General features: G+C 41.3%; 1 protein-coding gene across 1 annotated transcript in view; it reads right to left on the bottom strand.

The window, feature by feature from the left end:
• LOC134572886 (relaxin receptor 2-like) overlaps window positions 1-16,510 on the bottom strand; it is a 312,105-nt gene that overhangs the window by 66,159 nt on the left and 229,436 nt on the right. Inside the window, exons 6-9 of the mRNA XM_063432173.1 lie at window positions 3,941-4,012; window positions 2,180-2,251; window positions 1,322-1,393; window positions 740-814 (exon numbers count right to left, since the gene is read on the bottom strand). Of these exons, the coding sequence (XP_063288243.1) occupies window positions 740-814; window positions 1,322-1,393; window positions 2,180-2,251; window positions 3,941-4,012 (291 nt within the window). The remainder of the gene's footprint in view (window positions 1-739; window positions 815-1,321; window positions 1,394-2,179; window positions 2,252-3,940; window positions 4,013-16,510) is intronic.

Consider the following 16,510-nt stretch of genomic DNA (forward strand, 5'->3'; position numbering starts at 1 on the left):
AGAGGGCACTACACAAGCTCCATAGCCAAATCCACCTAAGGGGTAGCAATCCTCAGCAGTACAGGAGAGCAGGCAATACATCTCAGGGGCCATAGTCACATGGCAGGAGGCTGGCAATCAGTCTTCTCCAATGCCCAGTGGCAAGGCTGGTACCGCCACAGACATCATTTTCTTTTCTTTAGCCATTACTGCAGATGTCAGACTAGATCATTGAGTGGTACATCTTATAAAAGGTCACCAAATCACAATATAAACACATTACCTGCTGAACAACTACCAAGAGCCAAGTTAAGATCTGGCCCGTGAGACATTGTCCAGCCAACCTGACTCATATGTAAGCCATAAAGCAGGTTGTCTGTGTATTTAGCCAACAGCCCATCTGCCTCAGTGGTCCCTCATGACCTTACACATCATAGCACATGATATCATATAACCTCACATACCATGAGTTGATCTACGGCAAGTGAAGGTGAAATATAATATTTGGTGGGTTACATTTGACATGAATATGAGGAGCAAGGTGAAGGAATGAAGATGAAATATAGAAAGAAACCGAGAGGGCAACAAGAAGAATACCATGAACGAAAGAACAGAGTAGAATTAGAAGAATATAAAGGGACTGTCCATAAAGGTTTAGATGGAAACCACAAGATGCACAGTTGGTACATATAATTAACAAGATTTATGATTATTAATACAATGTTGCTAAAATAAATCGATTATTAAAAATATTACTTACAACCAGTTGAGGTGAGGCATTTCTGTACAAATGGAATCTTTTGGAATATCACGAATAGAATTGTTGAGCATATCTCTAAGTAAGAAAAAAAGATAATACAATTATCGTAATAGGGCAGTCACAGCCCGGTCCAGCACCATGAGTATGGCTAAAGTTGTCTCTTCAGAGGGTTTTGCCATGATAGTCAAACAGCATTTGGATCAAGGCTAGCCATCACTAGTATAGAACAGAGGTTGACAGCAGGTATCTTCCTGATGTTTGGGCAACAGCTGATGATCCTCAGTTATCATCTGGCCAGGCACAAGTTACCACCAAAAAATAAAACAGCTTGAGAGTTTTCTTTCAATTATATATTATTATTATTATTATTATTATTATTGCCATTTATATAGCGCCAACAGATTCCGTAGCGCTTTACAATATTATGAGAGGGGATTTAACTATAAATAGGACAATTACAAATAAACTTACAGGAACAATAGGTTGAAGAGGACCCTGCTCAATCGAGCTTACATTCTATAGGATATAGACTTGATGTATATGAGGAATCAAAACATTAGTAAATAAGTGAGGGTGACTTACAAGAAATACACAGACTGCAGACCAGAGAAGGAGCCTGGAACTATTTTGGCAACTTTGTTGTTATGCAAAATCCTAAAATAGAAAACATATCAAAATTATTATTGTATAGAAATAAAGTATATAAATCCTTGAAGGGTTCCTAAGGGAATAAAAAAGGAAACCTAAATATAGTGATCTATAAACTGTGCAAAATTAAAGATCGATTGAAGTCCAAGGAAATGTAGCTGGGAGAAAAAAAAAACCCAAACAGCTATGTATGATAAAATAATAACCGAATTTAGGGAAGAGAGAAACAGCAACTCTGAGCCATGAGCAACATTTTATAATGCTGAGTCCAAATTTGACTGAAGATTTACCCTGTAACAAAATCAACGAAGGCATCACCACAGTCAATGCAATCATCCCAGGTCAATGATATAAGTATCATGAGGTTTCAATCTGCTAAATGGAAAATTTAGGAAACTTTAAAGAGGTACTCCACTGCCATTCCCAAAACTGTTATTTCTCTGTTTAGTTGCAGAGAGTTGATCCCATACTTTCTGTTACAACACAAGTATAAACCTTTGCTGTGGCTCCCTATATTTCCTGTATTTTGAGACATTGAAAGTGGCATCATTTAATAGGTTCTGCAATGTAAACATAATAAATATCTCAATAACAGATGAGGTGTTTAGAACTATGAATTGTACAGAACATTTTAGGCAAATTTACTATTGGAATAGAGCTGCAGTGTCTTAGTTTTGGTGTCATTTGAGGTCCATACATGAAGGACAGGATTGTGATTAAGGCGGCACTTGCAGTAAGTCGTGTGCTAATCGTGGGCTCTGAATTATCTCTCATAATGGACAAAAGACTCACAGCCATTCAAGGGAGTGAAGGTCTTTGAACACCCCGGTCTTCAGTGATGTGATCCGATTGTGACTTAGATACCTAGCAGAAAAGAAGGAAACAGAATATTAGTATTGTGCGTGTGTAACATTTGGTAGATGATCTAGCATGCTACGTGAAAGATCTCCAGTATCTCCAACCCATGTACAGTGGTATTGTAAAAAACAAACAAAAAAACAAAACACTTTATCTGATTTTAGAGAACAGACTGCTGGGATAGATGTTTTGATAATTTCCTAATTTAAATACACCTGCCCCCATCATAAGGAAGACAGAATAACCAGGCTACAACTCACTGACATGTTAAGATCTACATCCTAGATGCCGCTAGACATACATTCCAAAGCCATCATGCCATATTTCCTCCATAACCTGTTTAGTACGGACACAATTGGTTTGGAGGAAAAAGAAAATTTTATATATCAGCTATAAAACTCCTAGCAAAATGATTTTCTGAGTCTTGTACTCTTAATGAAAACTCAAGCCAGGCATAACTGTGTTCACGGAAGGCTAGTGTATCGTAATAGGTTCCATGATTACTGGGTAGACAATCCCAGTCATCACCTGCAATAACATGTGGCTTCTTTGTTATCTCTCTCTCTCTCTCTCTCTATATATATATATATTTATTTATATTTGGGGGTCCAGGCCAACTCCCTGGTCTTGTACCCCTCCCTGTGACAGGTGCCTCATTCCAGGTCCCTACATAACATTGAACTGCAAAGAGTCCCAGGAGCAATGAATCCCAAGTAAGTGGATTAATCTCATAAGAGCAGGCATTAGTCTGCTAGAGTAGAAATTGCCAAATATGGGGTACATAGGCGTTGTGGCAGGCTTATGCAATGTATGATCATACACTGCAACTATACTCCCATTATTTTTACCTAAATCAGGTATTTCTAAAAACGCACACACAAAAAACTATAACATTTTGTAAGCTTTGAAGTTGTTATTTAGTATGTGTCCTGGATTTTGTAACTACGCTTACAATCTTGCGATAAAATGTAGAGTAATAATTCTTAGAAACACAGAATAAAAGTGCCATAAAACAACTAAACACAGGTGGGTGGCACATAAATAATGTTGCAAATTTTAAACTGGGAAAAAGATTTTTTCTGGGAAACAAGACACTTAACATCTGCCAAGTTCTATTAGGTTCATTCATCAAAGTTGTTAAAGTTAAATTAACTGCATTTTTTTTTTACCCTATGTCCTTATTGTGGTTTGCTTAATTATGGTGTTAATTGGACTATCTTTCATTCAAAGGCAACTGATACAAATAGCTAATAGGCTTGTGATATTTCTTGGGTCCCATGTTTAGTCAGTATCATGTGAATTTAATGAGAATTCCTCACTGAACACGATACAAGTCCAGGATGGTTTAATATCTAGGAATGATTGCTATTGAAACTATGCTTAACTACTTCACTGCTTACTGCATAGAGAGATATATAGAATGATGTGGATGATTTGATCTAAGAAACATTAAGACTTGTTTAAGATTGTTTTATAGTGTGTGGGATAATTTACAGAGACGTTCAATGTTCAGCTTGGCACAGGTTTCAAAATTCCCCCCATCAGCAAAATGCTATGGACTTAGCAAGTGCATTACTTCTAGTTATACAGTAAAATTAAATGGTTATGGATACAGAAGCAGCATATTTTATGATGACTTGTGGTGTGTATGTTACACTGTACCAGGTACTAGTATATAGTGTTTTTTTCACTTACAGTATCCGTAGTCTAAAAAGACCTGAGAAAGCGAAGCGTGAGATGGAACGGAGTTTGTTGTTTTGGAGAAATCTGGAAACAAAACATTAAAAGTTAAAACATATATTCAATGTACCACTTTACTGGAGGAGACTGAAATTTAATTACAGAATATAAAATGACCAATAATAACAGAACGGCAGGTTTCTATCCTCTTGGACACTAGGTGATAACTGTAGTTTGAGCGTGGACTCAAGAGGCACCAAGACTTTTAGTCTTAAAAGGACAATCTAAGCAACAAACCACAGCTTACTGTAGATTGCCTATGGCTACCTGGAGTCTTCCATCAATTTAATGTCAGGCCAATTTCCATGACCCATGGATCAGGCCATTTTCCAGCACCCGGTACGTCCTGAAACATCAATGTTATTAATACCCAAATTAAAGGGAAACTCTAAGCACCTAAACAATTTTGGGTTATTAAAGTGGTGTTGGTGTACAGAGCATGCCCTTACAGTTTCACTGTGTAATTATCACCCATTCACAAATTAAATTTACCTTGATTATGCAGCCATAGCTGCACATCCCATAGCTGTGACTCACACAGCTTCCCTACACACTTTCTGACAAAGAGTATACTTTTTATTTAGCTTTCCTTATTGCGCACTCTGTCTGTATGATGAAAACTTCTAAAATAAAACATAATGTGCTGTAAGATATGATTGAAAATGAAACCATTTTTTCATGGAGGATGTGTGTCACAGCCAAGGGAGGTGTGACTAGGGCTACATAAACAAAGTGAGATACCTCCTAATTGGCAGAGAATTGAGCAGTTAGACTGCAGGGGCAGGATCTCTAAAACTGCATCATTAAGCTACATTTGTTTGGTGCTTAGAGTATCCCATTAATGGTGCTTGCTTTAATGACCCTGGGAGGATGTATATCAATCATGTCAAACTCAAAGGCTAGCACGGGCAAAATAAATAAGGTTTAAGTTGATGTGGGCCGCAAAAATACAAAAAATTCAGTGGGTCCCCGCTCAGATCTCAAGCTGATTTTAACTCATCTAGTGCCATTACAGAGAGAACATATCTGAAGCATATCAGACTGGGGGAAATTGCTGGCATTTCGGATCGGGACTGCCCGTACGGGTGGGACCAGTCTGATATGCTTCAGATATGTTCTCACTGTAATGGCACTAGATGAGCTAAACCCAGCTTGAGATCTGAGCGGGGACCCACCGAAAGGCAGGCTAATTGAGCTGTTGTTCGTCCTCACCTCTCTTGCTACTTGTTTTTCTCTTATTTTAAAGAGAGGTGCATTTGTATATAACCAATGTTTCAGTCCAACTTACTTGACATATTAAGAAATATTTGGTAATGGGACTGAAATGGTGAATGTATGCTGTTGCACAGCTGTAAAAAACGAATTACGTTATCTTGTTTATTTTGAAGTTCTATGAGTGTGTTCTTCACTTTGGCTGAGATCATCAAACTTGATGATATCAGCCAATCCAATGCTTTACCATAGGAAAGCAATGGGAGGCTATTGTGCATGTGTGGCAAAAAGCTGCGCGGCCAATCAGCATCTCCACGGGGAGCTTTCAATGCCTCCATGCAGACCCAATCTAATACACTGCAACTTCCCCCTATTCTAATACACTGCCCACAAATCCAATATATTGCCCCTATATCCAAAACACTGACCCCAAATCCAATACACTGCCCCCCTCCCTCCACTTAATACACTGCCCCCTCCACCCAATCTAATACACTGTGCCCCCTCCTTCCACTCTAATTCAATACACCGCCCCCTCCCACCATTCCATTTTAATACACTGACCTCCCACCCCTCAATTTAATACATGGCTTCCTCCCTCCCCCAATTTAACACACTGCTCCCCAACCTTTTTATCACACTAATACACTGCCGCCTCCTTCCCCCAATTTAATACACTGGCCTTCTCCCTCCCCCAAATGAATACACTGCCCTCCCTCCCTCAAAATGAATACACTGCCCTCCCTCCCTCAAAATGAATACACTGCCCTCCCTCCCTCAAAATGAATACACTGCCCTCCCTCCCTCAAAATGAATACACTGGCCCCCTACTTCCCCCAAATTAATACACTGCCCCCTCCCTCCCTCAAATCAGACAGGAAAGATCTTTCCTGTCTTGCGGCTGGTCACAGCCACAGCACAAAGCAGCACCAGGGCAGATGGGCCGCAAAGGTATTTATTGTGGGCCGCAAGTTTGACATGCTTGATGTACATTAACCTTGACTAAATACCATGATATGTTAGCACAATCCTGTTTGTTTCATTCAACACAATAGACTATTATTATTACTGGCATTTATAAATCACCTACTAATTCAGCAGCACTTGTAATTGTTTTTTAAAGAATGAGAAGGTTGTGTTTCTCCCTTTACCAAGGTTGAAATAGTAGAATTTATTATGATTTTTCCCCAATATTTCTGCATATTCCATGAAGATCTCTATGAAAGTCTGAACATACCCTAATCATACATTTTGCTTTTCTAGCTAATCATGTGAAATTAATTTCACAATTGTACATTCCATTAGCCTTGGATCTCATGTCCTAACATTGCCCTTGCATTGCAGACAGCCAAGAACACTGATTCATCCACGGACTGTGTATACACAGAAAAATAACATATACAAATACGGACAATACGCACAAAGCCAGAGAGAGAATGAGAGAACTTGGGAAGAAGGGCTAGGGGTTCATATGAAGGGATGTTGAGAAGGGAGATATAAGGAGTTTGGGTTAAGAAGGGATCACAGGAGGTGGCTTGGAGACATAACTGAGCTAGGAAGAGTAACTGGGGCAAGGGGGGCAGGAATATATACCTAAGGAACAGGCAGGGTTACATGTAAAAGTTTAAAGTAAAAATATTTGAAATACATTTACCATGATGCTCAGCCAATAAACCAGCCTGGTTGAGGATCATGGGAATTGCATTTATAGAGTATTCCTGCAACACTCATTTAGCCTTAAAGGACCATTCTATGCACTCAGACCACTTCAGCTTAATGAAGTGGTCTGGGTGCCAGGTTCAGCTAGGGTTAACCCATTTTTTTTATAAACATAGCAGTTTCAGAGAAACTGCTATGTTTATTAATGGGTTAAGCCTTCCCCCAAATCCTCTAGAGGCTGTCTCATTGACAGCCGCTAGAGGCGCTTGCGTGATTCTCACTATGAAAATCATAGTGAGAGCACGCAAGCGTCCATAGGAAAGCATTGTAAATGCTTTCCTATGCGACCGGCTGAATGCGCTCGCAGCTCTTGCCGCGCATGCGCATTCAGCCGATGGGGCGGAACGGAGGAGGATCGGAGGCAGAGATCTCCCCGCCCAGCGCTGGAAAAAGGTAAGTTTTACCCCTTTTCCCCTTTCCAGAGCTGGGCGGGAGGGGGACCCTGAGGGTGGGGGCACCCTCAGGGCACTATAGTGCCAGGAAAACGAGTATGTTTTCCTGGCACTAGAGTGGTCCTTTAAGTTTGTTTAGTGATCAGTTTTGGAATTGCAATTTCCAATAGTCACGGACGCTTATGAACCTAATTTTGCCCTTACATTGTGCACAGAAAATTAATATATACAACTACACACATACTAACATAATAATAATAATAATAATAATAATAATAATAATAATAATACACACATACTGACATAGCACATCCACATATGCTGACATTACATACACGAAGAACAACAATATACACACAGATTAATACTGTACACAAACACACACTAATATCACATATAGTTTAACAGAATGCAAAAAGGAACACACACCTACTGAAAATGTAAACAGAACACACAGTATATGGGGATACACACAGTTGTGCATTATGAAGAATAGTTTTCTGCAGAATTGCGTTTCAAAAAAAATTGGGCTGTACAGCAATTCTGCCATAAAATGAAATCCAAGTCACCATACGTCTTTATCCCTGAGCAATTGAAACAGGCAAAGGTCATTCCCTTCAGGGATAACATTTTCCCCACAGGTGGCACTAGTTATACCACCCCCTGTGCCCACACTTGCAATGCCAGGAATAGGGGCATGTATGATAAACAACAAGCTGCCGGCGGCTGCTTGCTGTAATAAAAGACTAGTGACTGGGCATCTAATAGCAACTGGGTTGCCCAGTTGCTAGTAATGTACAACTGGTGTATGGGGTATCCAGTGTCAGATAACACCTATGGTAGGGGGCAATCATACTCCTTAAGGAGGTGGGTTGTCCATCTTGTCCCACCTAGCACTCAGCTCTAACCTGTGGTTTCTTGTAGCTATAGCATGCGCAGTGGCCACACCATAGGCAAGGGCTTCGACTGACTGGCTAAACCAGGTCGAGGGCATTTGACTGGTTTTAAACTTTCAGAGAGTCCACCAATGGTGCTCAACAGGCAGGAAGGCTTTTCTGGGCATGATGAGACACAGTACGTCATAGCCATCCACTGCACTCTTTTCCATCACCAGCCATCTCAGCCTTGTTCTGCTGCTAAATCTAGATAGTCCCGAAGGAGAGAGTGAAGTCAATGCATTGCTCAACTCTTTCTCATTTTAATCCATGTTAGCCGCAAACGTAACTCTTTGTCATCTGCCATTTATCCCACATTTATCCTGTGGCAGCAGGAAAGCAATGAAGAGGCAGGTTACATAGAAACATAGAATGTGACGGCAGATAAGAACCATTCGGCCCGTCTAGTCTGACCAATTTTCTAAATACTTTCATTAGTCCCTGGCCTTATCTTATAGGTAGGATAGCCTTACGCCTATCCCACGTACACTGGCAGCTCTAGCTGCAAATAGGTGGCTCAGGCTATTTAGTCGTTCCCCGCCAAAATGGAGCTGCAGTGAAGTTCAGCAGCCTCATGAGCAGTGCAATGCTCACCTCTATGGTAAGAGAAAGGGCTCTAAACATTGCCTGCTCTATCTTTCTCTAGCTAGCTTACCACAGATGGAGGGGACCCAACTGTAGCAGTTGAAACTCAAACAAGAAATCGAGGATTGTTGCTCTTATATTAAGTGCATGGAATGTGCGCACACTCATATAAGACAGAGATGATGGGAATAGACCTCAGAGGAGAACAGCCCTAATTGGGAAGGAACTCACCAGATATAATATCAATATTGAGAGAGACCTGGCTAGCTGAGGAAGGTAAACTATATGAAAGTGGCCGTGGTTACACCTTCTTTTGGAGTGGCAGTGAAAGTAGTGAGGGTCGTGAAGAAGGTGTTGGTTTTGCAGTGAAGACAGTTCATTTTAGCAAGTTGGCTGGACTTCCTGATAAGGTAATTGACCATGAAATTCACCCTCCTGTTTGGAAAGAAGTACCTAACCATTGTTAGTTCCTATTCTCCAACCAACTTTCAGAGATGGAGATATTGGAATTTACATCAGGTACTGCACTGATGATCAACTGTTTAACTTAAGGAGGTATCATGCAAAAACCAAGGTCATGACAGATATCCTCAGATATTTTCTATTTGCTGATGACTACCTTCGATACACCTTGTTCTGTAGTGCCACCATAGACGATGAGGTAAATTTCAGGACTGCTAGAGCCAGTGCAATCTTTGGCAGATTACATGTCATTGCCTGGAATAGAAGAGATATCCCTGTCCAGACAAAGCTGAAAGTCTATTTTATTTATACACACATGATTCACTTACACTGATTTCTATAATTTACTCGTCACAGTTATTCTGGGCAGTGCAAGTAGTTTGTATATCAGACCATTTGCTAACATAGAGAATTGTTTATGGCAAGCTGCAGCAAGGACAGAAGTCCCAGAGAGGTCAAAAGAAAAGACACTCTCAAAGTCGCCTTCAAAGCATTTGACATCAACTCTGACTCTTGAGAACAGAGCAAAATGCATTGGACAACATGGTGTTCTCAAAAGGTGCTGAATCATGCGAGGCCAAAAGGACAGCTGCAGCAGAACAAAAGAGGCAACCTAGAAAAGCATGTGCCGGTAACCCTGTTGGAGATGTCCTCCTTGGCTGCTACTTCTGTCTTCAGAGCTTCCTTGGAAGGATTGGCCTAGCTAACCATCTGTGTACACATATGCACTAGCAATTCACGGATGACTGAATGGTCCTTGTCGAATCGGGCATCATGTGGGTGGAACAATTTATAGAACAGGGGAGTACAGATCACTGACCATGTCCAGTGCCCCCACAGTGGGAAATAGTGTCCAGCAGCCCCCAACCCATGGTCAGCAGATGGGTGCACTGATTAAAAAAATGAAAGCGTATTAATATGGACATGGGCAGCAGGTGGGGCATTTCCCACCCTATACAAAATCAATCAGAGCGCTTTGATTGGTTGGCCTGTTTTTCGGCCTTACAAGCTTATTCTGAGCTAAACCCCATATAGATTACTTTTATTGTGCTGCATATTTTATTTTCACTGTAGTTTTTTGGCAATCCGGTTTTCATTTTTTATTTTCAAGGTTGCGTACAAACACTTTCTGCTTTCACTCACCCACGGATATGTTCAAATAAGGAATATCTATTGTACTTGAATATCTATTGTACTTGAATAGTGCTATAATCCCTTACTTTACCTACTAACACACTACAGTAAAGATCTAAATAAAAAAAGATGACCAACAAACACTTATACAAAATAGCTCCAGACGATAAATCACACAAATAGAATGATGCGTTAAAATACCACCTGATATAACGTATGCCAATCTAGTATCACAGATCTGAATAAACAAAAAATATGTAGTGTAATACAATAGAAATAAGGGGGAGGGGGGAGTGAGATCACTCACGAGACGTAGAAGTATACAGGCTTGTCTCCCCTAAAGGGGTAAAATCCGTATGGGCTGTGCTTCAGTCTGTAGCTGTAGGTCATGAAGAGAAGAGCCAATAGCGTGATACGATTAAAACAACATCTTTAATGATTAAAATTACACTTACAAGAAGGCAAAATAAGCAAATTTCCACCTGAGGTGGACCTCGGGACAAACAAAATGAAGAAATCAGGAACGACTACCGATAAAAACAAAATTAAAAATGTAAAAATACAAACTAAGACATTCAAATAAAAAAGTCTTAAAATGAATCCAATGAGTTTTGTTGAAGGACTTCCTCAGGGATCTGGGACACTGTAGCAACTTCTTGGTTTATATATGGCCCTTGATTTTAGACCTGGGATGAGCTGGCAGTTGGATGTGTTCCACCATGGAACGCACTGTTCACTTCCAGTATCATGATGTCATGTCTGGCATCCTGTCTCCGTCTAACAAACAAGTCAAAATTAACGTATGCGTACATGCGAATCAAAAGCATATCTGTGTGTGAGTAAATATGCCAACAAGCAACACAAGGATATACATTCTCTACGCATCCGAATATTGGCAACATTGCAAAGGAACAGACTAAATAGACTAGATAGACAATTATCAGGATATGATCCTATAATTGATGGGTGGAGTGCTTAAACAGTGAATATTTGCATGCAGTGGTAGCTTACCTCTATTGTACAAATATGGGGATCTTGATGAATTGTCTGTCTGTCTAGTTTTGTATTAAGGTGAGGGAGAAAGGTATTTCCTCATAGGTGTTTAAGAGTGGCTACTCCTGCATAGACACTTTGAAGCGCATTTTGCACACTAACTGATTTTGAGTTTTCTTTAAATTTAACTTAATGACTGAATATACCTATAGTAAATAGTGTTTCTGTTGCACACAATGTATTAAAAAAAATGCATACAAGGTGTATTAAACAACAAATATTTGGGACTGGCAGCTACATACATACACAAGCGTCTAAAATTGAGTGGTAGCTCAAAAAGTATAAAAAAGTATGTGCGCTCAAGAATAAATATATGAGAAAATGACTATTGTATTTACTGTGATATAACACTTATACAATAAATATATTTATTTAAAAAATCAAAGGAAACATTGAATAAATAAAAAATCACAATGTGTGCACGGATCCACTGTAGTAAACAATGTACCAATCAACTTTCTCTATTAAATATGTAACACAATACAGAGTGCAATATAGATACTTAATATGTCACCTAACTCTATATTGAAGGTACAAAGTGTAAAATACAGTATCAAAACAGCTGCCAAAAAGAACAAATAATAACATAAAAAAGCAACCACAAAAAATATATCTATAAACAATAAAAAATGATAAGTAAATAGAAAGTATATAAAAAATAATAAATAAACAATAATAGAAAGTACCTGCCTCGGTGTGGGCCCCCCACCGAGGTGATAGAGGAAAAGACCCCAGAAAAAAGGGAGGGGTTTTGGAGGGAATTCTATGCCGCCGGCATCCGACCCACTTCAAAAAGGGGTCCGTCGAGGAACGATGCTATGCACCGCGGTCGGGATCTTCGAAAAAGACCGCGCTGAACGTTGTGGCAGACCACTCACACAGACACCTGGTAAGTCACTCGCAATACGAAGATATATACCGCGGTCGGTATCTTCTCAAAAGACCGCGGTATAATTGAAATGGAGCAGCCTAGAATGTATAGCCGCCAGTCCTCAGCTTCCCAGTGTCCAGAGGTACAATACCCCTCGCTCACCTTAACCAAAATTACTAAGTGGTAAGAGGCATAAAACTTGAAAGTGAAAAAATAAAGAAAACAAATGAACAATGAAAAACAAATAAAAAATAAATGAAACAATAAAAGGCAGCCGAAAAAGATCAAACGGGACCAGCCACACATGCAGTCACGTCTACGCGTTTCGTCCCGCCCACGGGACTTTCTCAAGACTGAATAGCTGCAAGAGAACTTGATTTAAATACCTCCAAGATAGTGGAGTAATTAAACAGGTGAGGGAAGAAACACCCCTTGCACTCAAACAATTAATTCTAAATCAACTTAACATAATGACACAAAATACTAATAATGAATATGAATGAGAAGTGAAAATACACATTACTCAGACATAAATTAATGTTAAATGACAGTTAGGCTAAAAAATATATAAAAATAAATCTATAGAATATTAAACAAAACCACACACAATATATATATGTATACACACATGTGCACAAATAATCGAACACATCCCTATTTAAAGGGGCAGATTTAGTTTTTACAGATTATAATTTCAAACGAAAAAAACGCACTATAATATATATAGTCTAAGGATAGTACACTTTAGCATTGTAAATAGGGGAATGATTAAATCTTCTGGACATGGCTGGGGCGTGGCCTGGACCTGAACGCGAGCAGTCGCATGGTTTGTTAGCTCCGCGGCTTTTAGGCCCTCATATACCTTTGAAAGACCCAAATTGACGGAAAATTACAAAAATCCGGGAAATCTTATACCATGTCTCATCACAGAAGCAAAAGGGGATCAGAAAAGCAAGACAAACTGAACTTTTTCGGCAACAAACAGGGGCAACCAAAAGGGGCCCTGATACCGGAAGACTCGCAAGATGGCGCTGAGTCAGACGACGAGCACGGAACACATGCGGAGACTGCAGGCCTAGTGCTGACAGCAGAAAGCCTGCAGGCTATGTTTGACAACATGGAGGCTAAGCTGCAAGGTACACTGCAGAGATCATTCACGGACATCCGCACAGACATCCAAAAACTGGGGTCCCGTACCTCGGAACTGGAAAACATCGTGGAAGCACAAACTGAGGCACATAATCGCCTAACTGACAAGATGGAGGAGGCATGGGACCGCCTAAACCAATACGAGGCGAAACTCGCCGACATAGAAGACCGCGCAAGAAGGAGCAATTTGAGGCTGAGGAATATTCCGGAACAAGTAGGCCCGCAAGATCTACAGGCCTTTGCAACTGGGCTGTTCCGCCTCTTAGTACCGGACATCCCGCAAGACGTCCTGCTGCTGGACCGTATACACAGAGTCGCAAAACCACAATACTTGCCTGCAGACATCCCAAGGGATGTAGTGCTCAAAATGCATTACTTTCACGCCAAGGAAGCAGTCCTCAAGGCTAGCCGCACACGCATGGACTTGCCTACAGAATACCAGAAAATCAAGATTTTCGCAGACATCTCCGCCATGACACTCAAAGCGAGAAAATCCTTCAGCATGATCACGGAAGCTCTCAGATCGAATAACATCGCATACAGGTGGGGATACCCGACCAAGCTGCTAGTTCACCGCAACGGGACTCTCACAGCTCTCACAAGCCCGGACAATGGCCTACAACTCTTAAAAGACTGGGGTATTGACATGCCTGCCTCTCAAGCAAAACAGACTCAGGACAACCGCTTGCCTTCAACATGGAAGAAGGCGAGGAAATAAAATGCCACCACAATGCCAAGAACTTTCCCGAGTCCGCAAGTATCAGATGACACCGCTTAGTACATAGTTATAAGTATTGATTGTGTTTAGTGTTAACTACTTTAACAGAGGCTTTGGTTTAGCCTAACAAACCGAGTGACAAACAAATTTGGTAACATGGGGTGAGGGTGGCGGGAGAGGGGAATCACTCGACCCCAATAGCAGTAGTAGAAGTGCCAGCTCTACCAGGAGCGGGGTAGGTCGGCCCCCAGGCACACCGCCCGCGTGGCCTCACGAGACATTCCCCATGTTACGGAGACTAGTTAACTAGCGGATAAAGGTATTGAATAGATAAGTATGTCGATAAAATTGTTATTGAGTCAGCGAGGGCCAGCCTCGCGGTAGCACCATCAACCATGATCGAAGCTTTTAGCTCCGACCCCCAAGGTTCCCCCTATGGGCACCTAGCCAATAAATTGGCAATATTGTTCTCTCTAGTAATTGTATGGCAAAGTTGTGTTGTTAATTGTTATGTCATTTGTTTTTTCACTGTTATGTCACCTTACCTATCCCGCACCAACCCCCGCCCGGGCCTAGTGGGTAGCCCAACCATTTTAATTGTCCTTTATGATAACAGACACGCTGCACTCCCAGACCTGGAGCTGGACTCCGGAATGGGCTACAAGACAGGTGCCCAAAGGAGACTGCAGGAGGGGATCTGCCTGGCTCGACATGGCTGGGGAAGGCAGAGCCCTCGTTTCGAACTACTTTCACTTGCAATATACAGATACTTCCCTTATATGACACCCTAAAGTTGTATAGTCATAACGTGAGGGGACTCAACCTCCCAGTGCAAAGGCATCTCCTGGAGAGGGACGTTAGGGTACAGGACGCAGACATAGTGTGTTTACAAGAGACGCACTTTAGGGGAACGACGCACCCACGCCCTCTGACCTCTTTATATCCTCACCAGTTCCACTCCACGGCAGCTACCAAATCTAGAGGGGTATCCACCTACATAAGCAGAAAAGTAGCCTTTGATTTGATTTTGGAAGACATAGACAAAGAAGGCAGATATGCCATTATAGTAGGCCGTATAAACCATGTTTTGTACACGATAGCCAATATTTATGCCCCCAACGCCAACCAGAGGAATTTTCTCCATAAAATAATAGGAAGGGTAGCGAATATACAGCAAGGAATGACGATTATCTGTGGGGACCTAAACCATGTCCTGAACCCAACTCTAGACACTACACTCTCCCAGCATAGCCCTAGATATAGACCACTAAAAAGGCAATGTGCAGCCCTGATGAAATTACTGACCTTGCACCACTATTATGATGCCTGGCGAGTAACACACGCCGAAGACAGAGAATACACCTATCATTCGTCAGTCCACAATACCTACTCCAGAATAGATGGGTTTCTGGTGGGGGGGGCGGACTTGGAGCAGATAATAGACAGCAAGGTGGGACAAATAGTATGGTCAGACCATGCCCCCGTGGAATTAACTCTGAAAGACAAATACGATTTTAAGCATAAAAGCCCCTGGCGCCTAAACGAGACCCTCCTTACCGACACCACCTTCTCAACCTCACTGAACGACTCTCTTAAAACCTATTTTAGGGAAAACGCGAGCCCCTCGCTGTCACACCACACATTATGGCAAGCTCATAAAGCGGTTGCAAGGGGAATACTCATAAAACAAGCATCACATATAAAACGCAAAACACATGCTAAAGTGCTAGGGTGGCAAAAAGAACTCTACTCCCTGACGGCCCAAAATCAGATTAACCCGACAACACAGAGGAAAAATCAAATTTCCCAAATACGGCACGACTTGCGCCAAAATGCGCTTGACAAAGTGGGATATAATTTGAAAAGAATGAAGGCAACACAATACTCTCAGGGGAATAGAGCAGGGAAACTACTGGCATCGAGGTTAAAAAAACAACAACAGGCACAAAAAATAGCGTACTTAAACACCAGTGCAGGAGGGAAGGCTATAACCCCCTTAGACATCAGCAATGAGTTTGCAAAATATTACTCAGGCCTTTATAACCTCAAACACGATCCGACAACACACAAACCACTGGAGACAGAGATTGCTGACTACCTAGATAGCGTAGAGCTCCCTACCCTGACGGTTGTACAACAGGAAGCATTGGCGAGTCCAATCACCGCAGAGGAGGTTAGAGACACAATTAAAACCCTACCGAAAGCTAAAGCCCCGGGCCCAGACGGCTTCGCGAATTCCTACTATCACAAATTTGGGGAGGTTCTAGCACCACATTTAGCGGCAGTATTCAATGA

Source organism: Pelobates fuscus, chromosome 9, assembly GCF_036172605.1.
Source record: "Pelobates fuscus isolate aPelFus1 chromosome 9, aPelFus1.pri, whole genome shotgun sequence".
In the NCBI taxonomy this organism is placed as follows: Eukaryota; Metazoa; Chordata; class Amphibia; order Anura; family Pelobatidae; genus Pelobates; species Pelobates fuscus.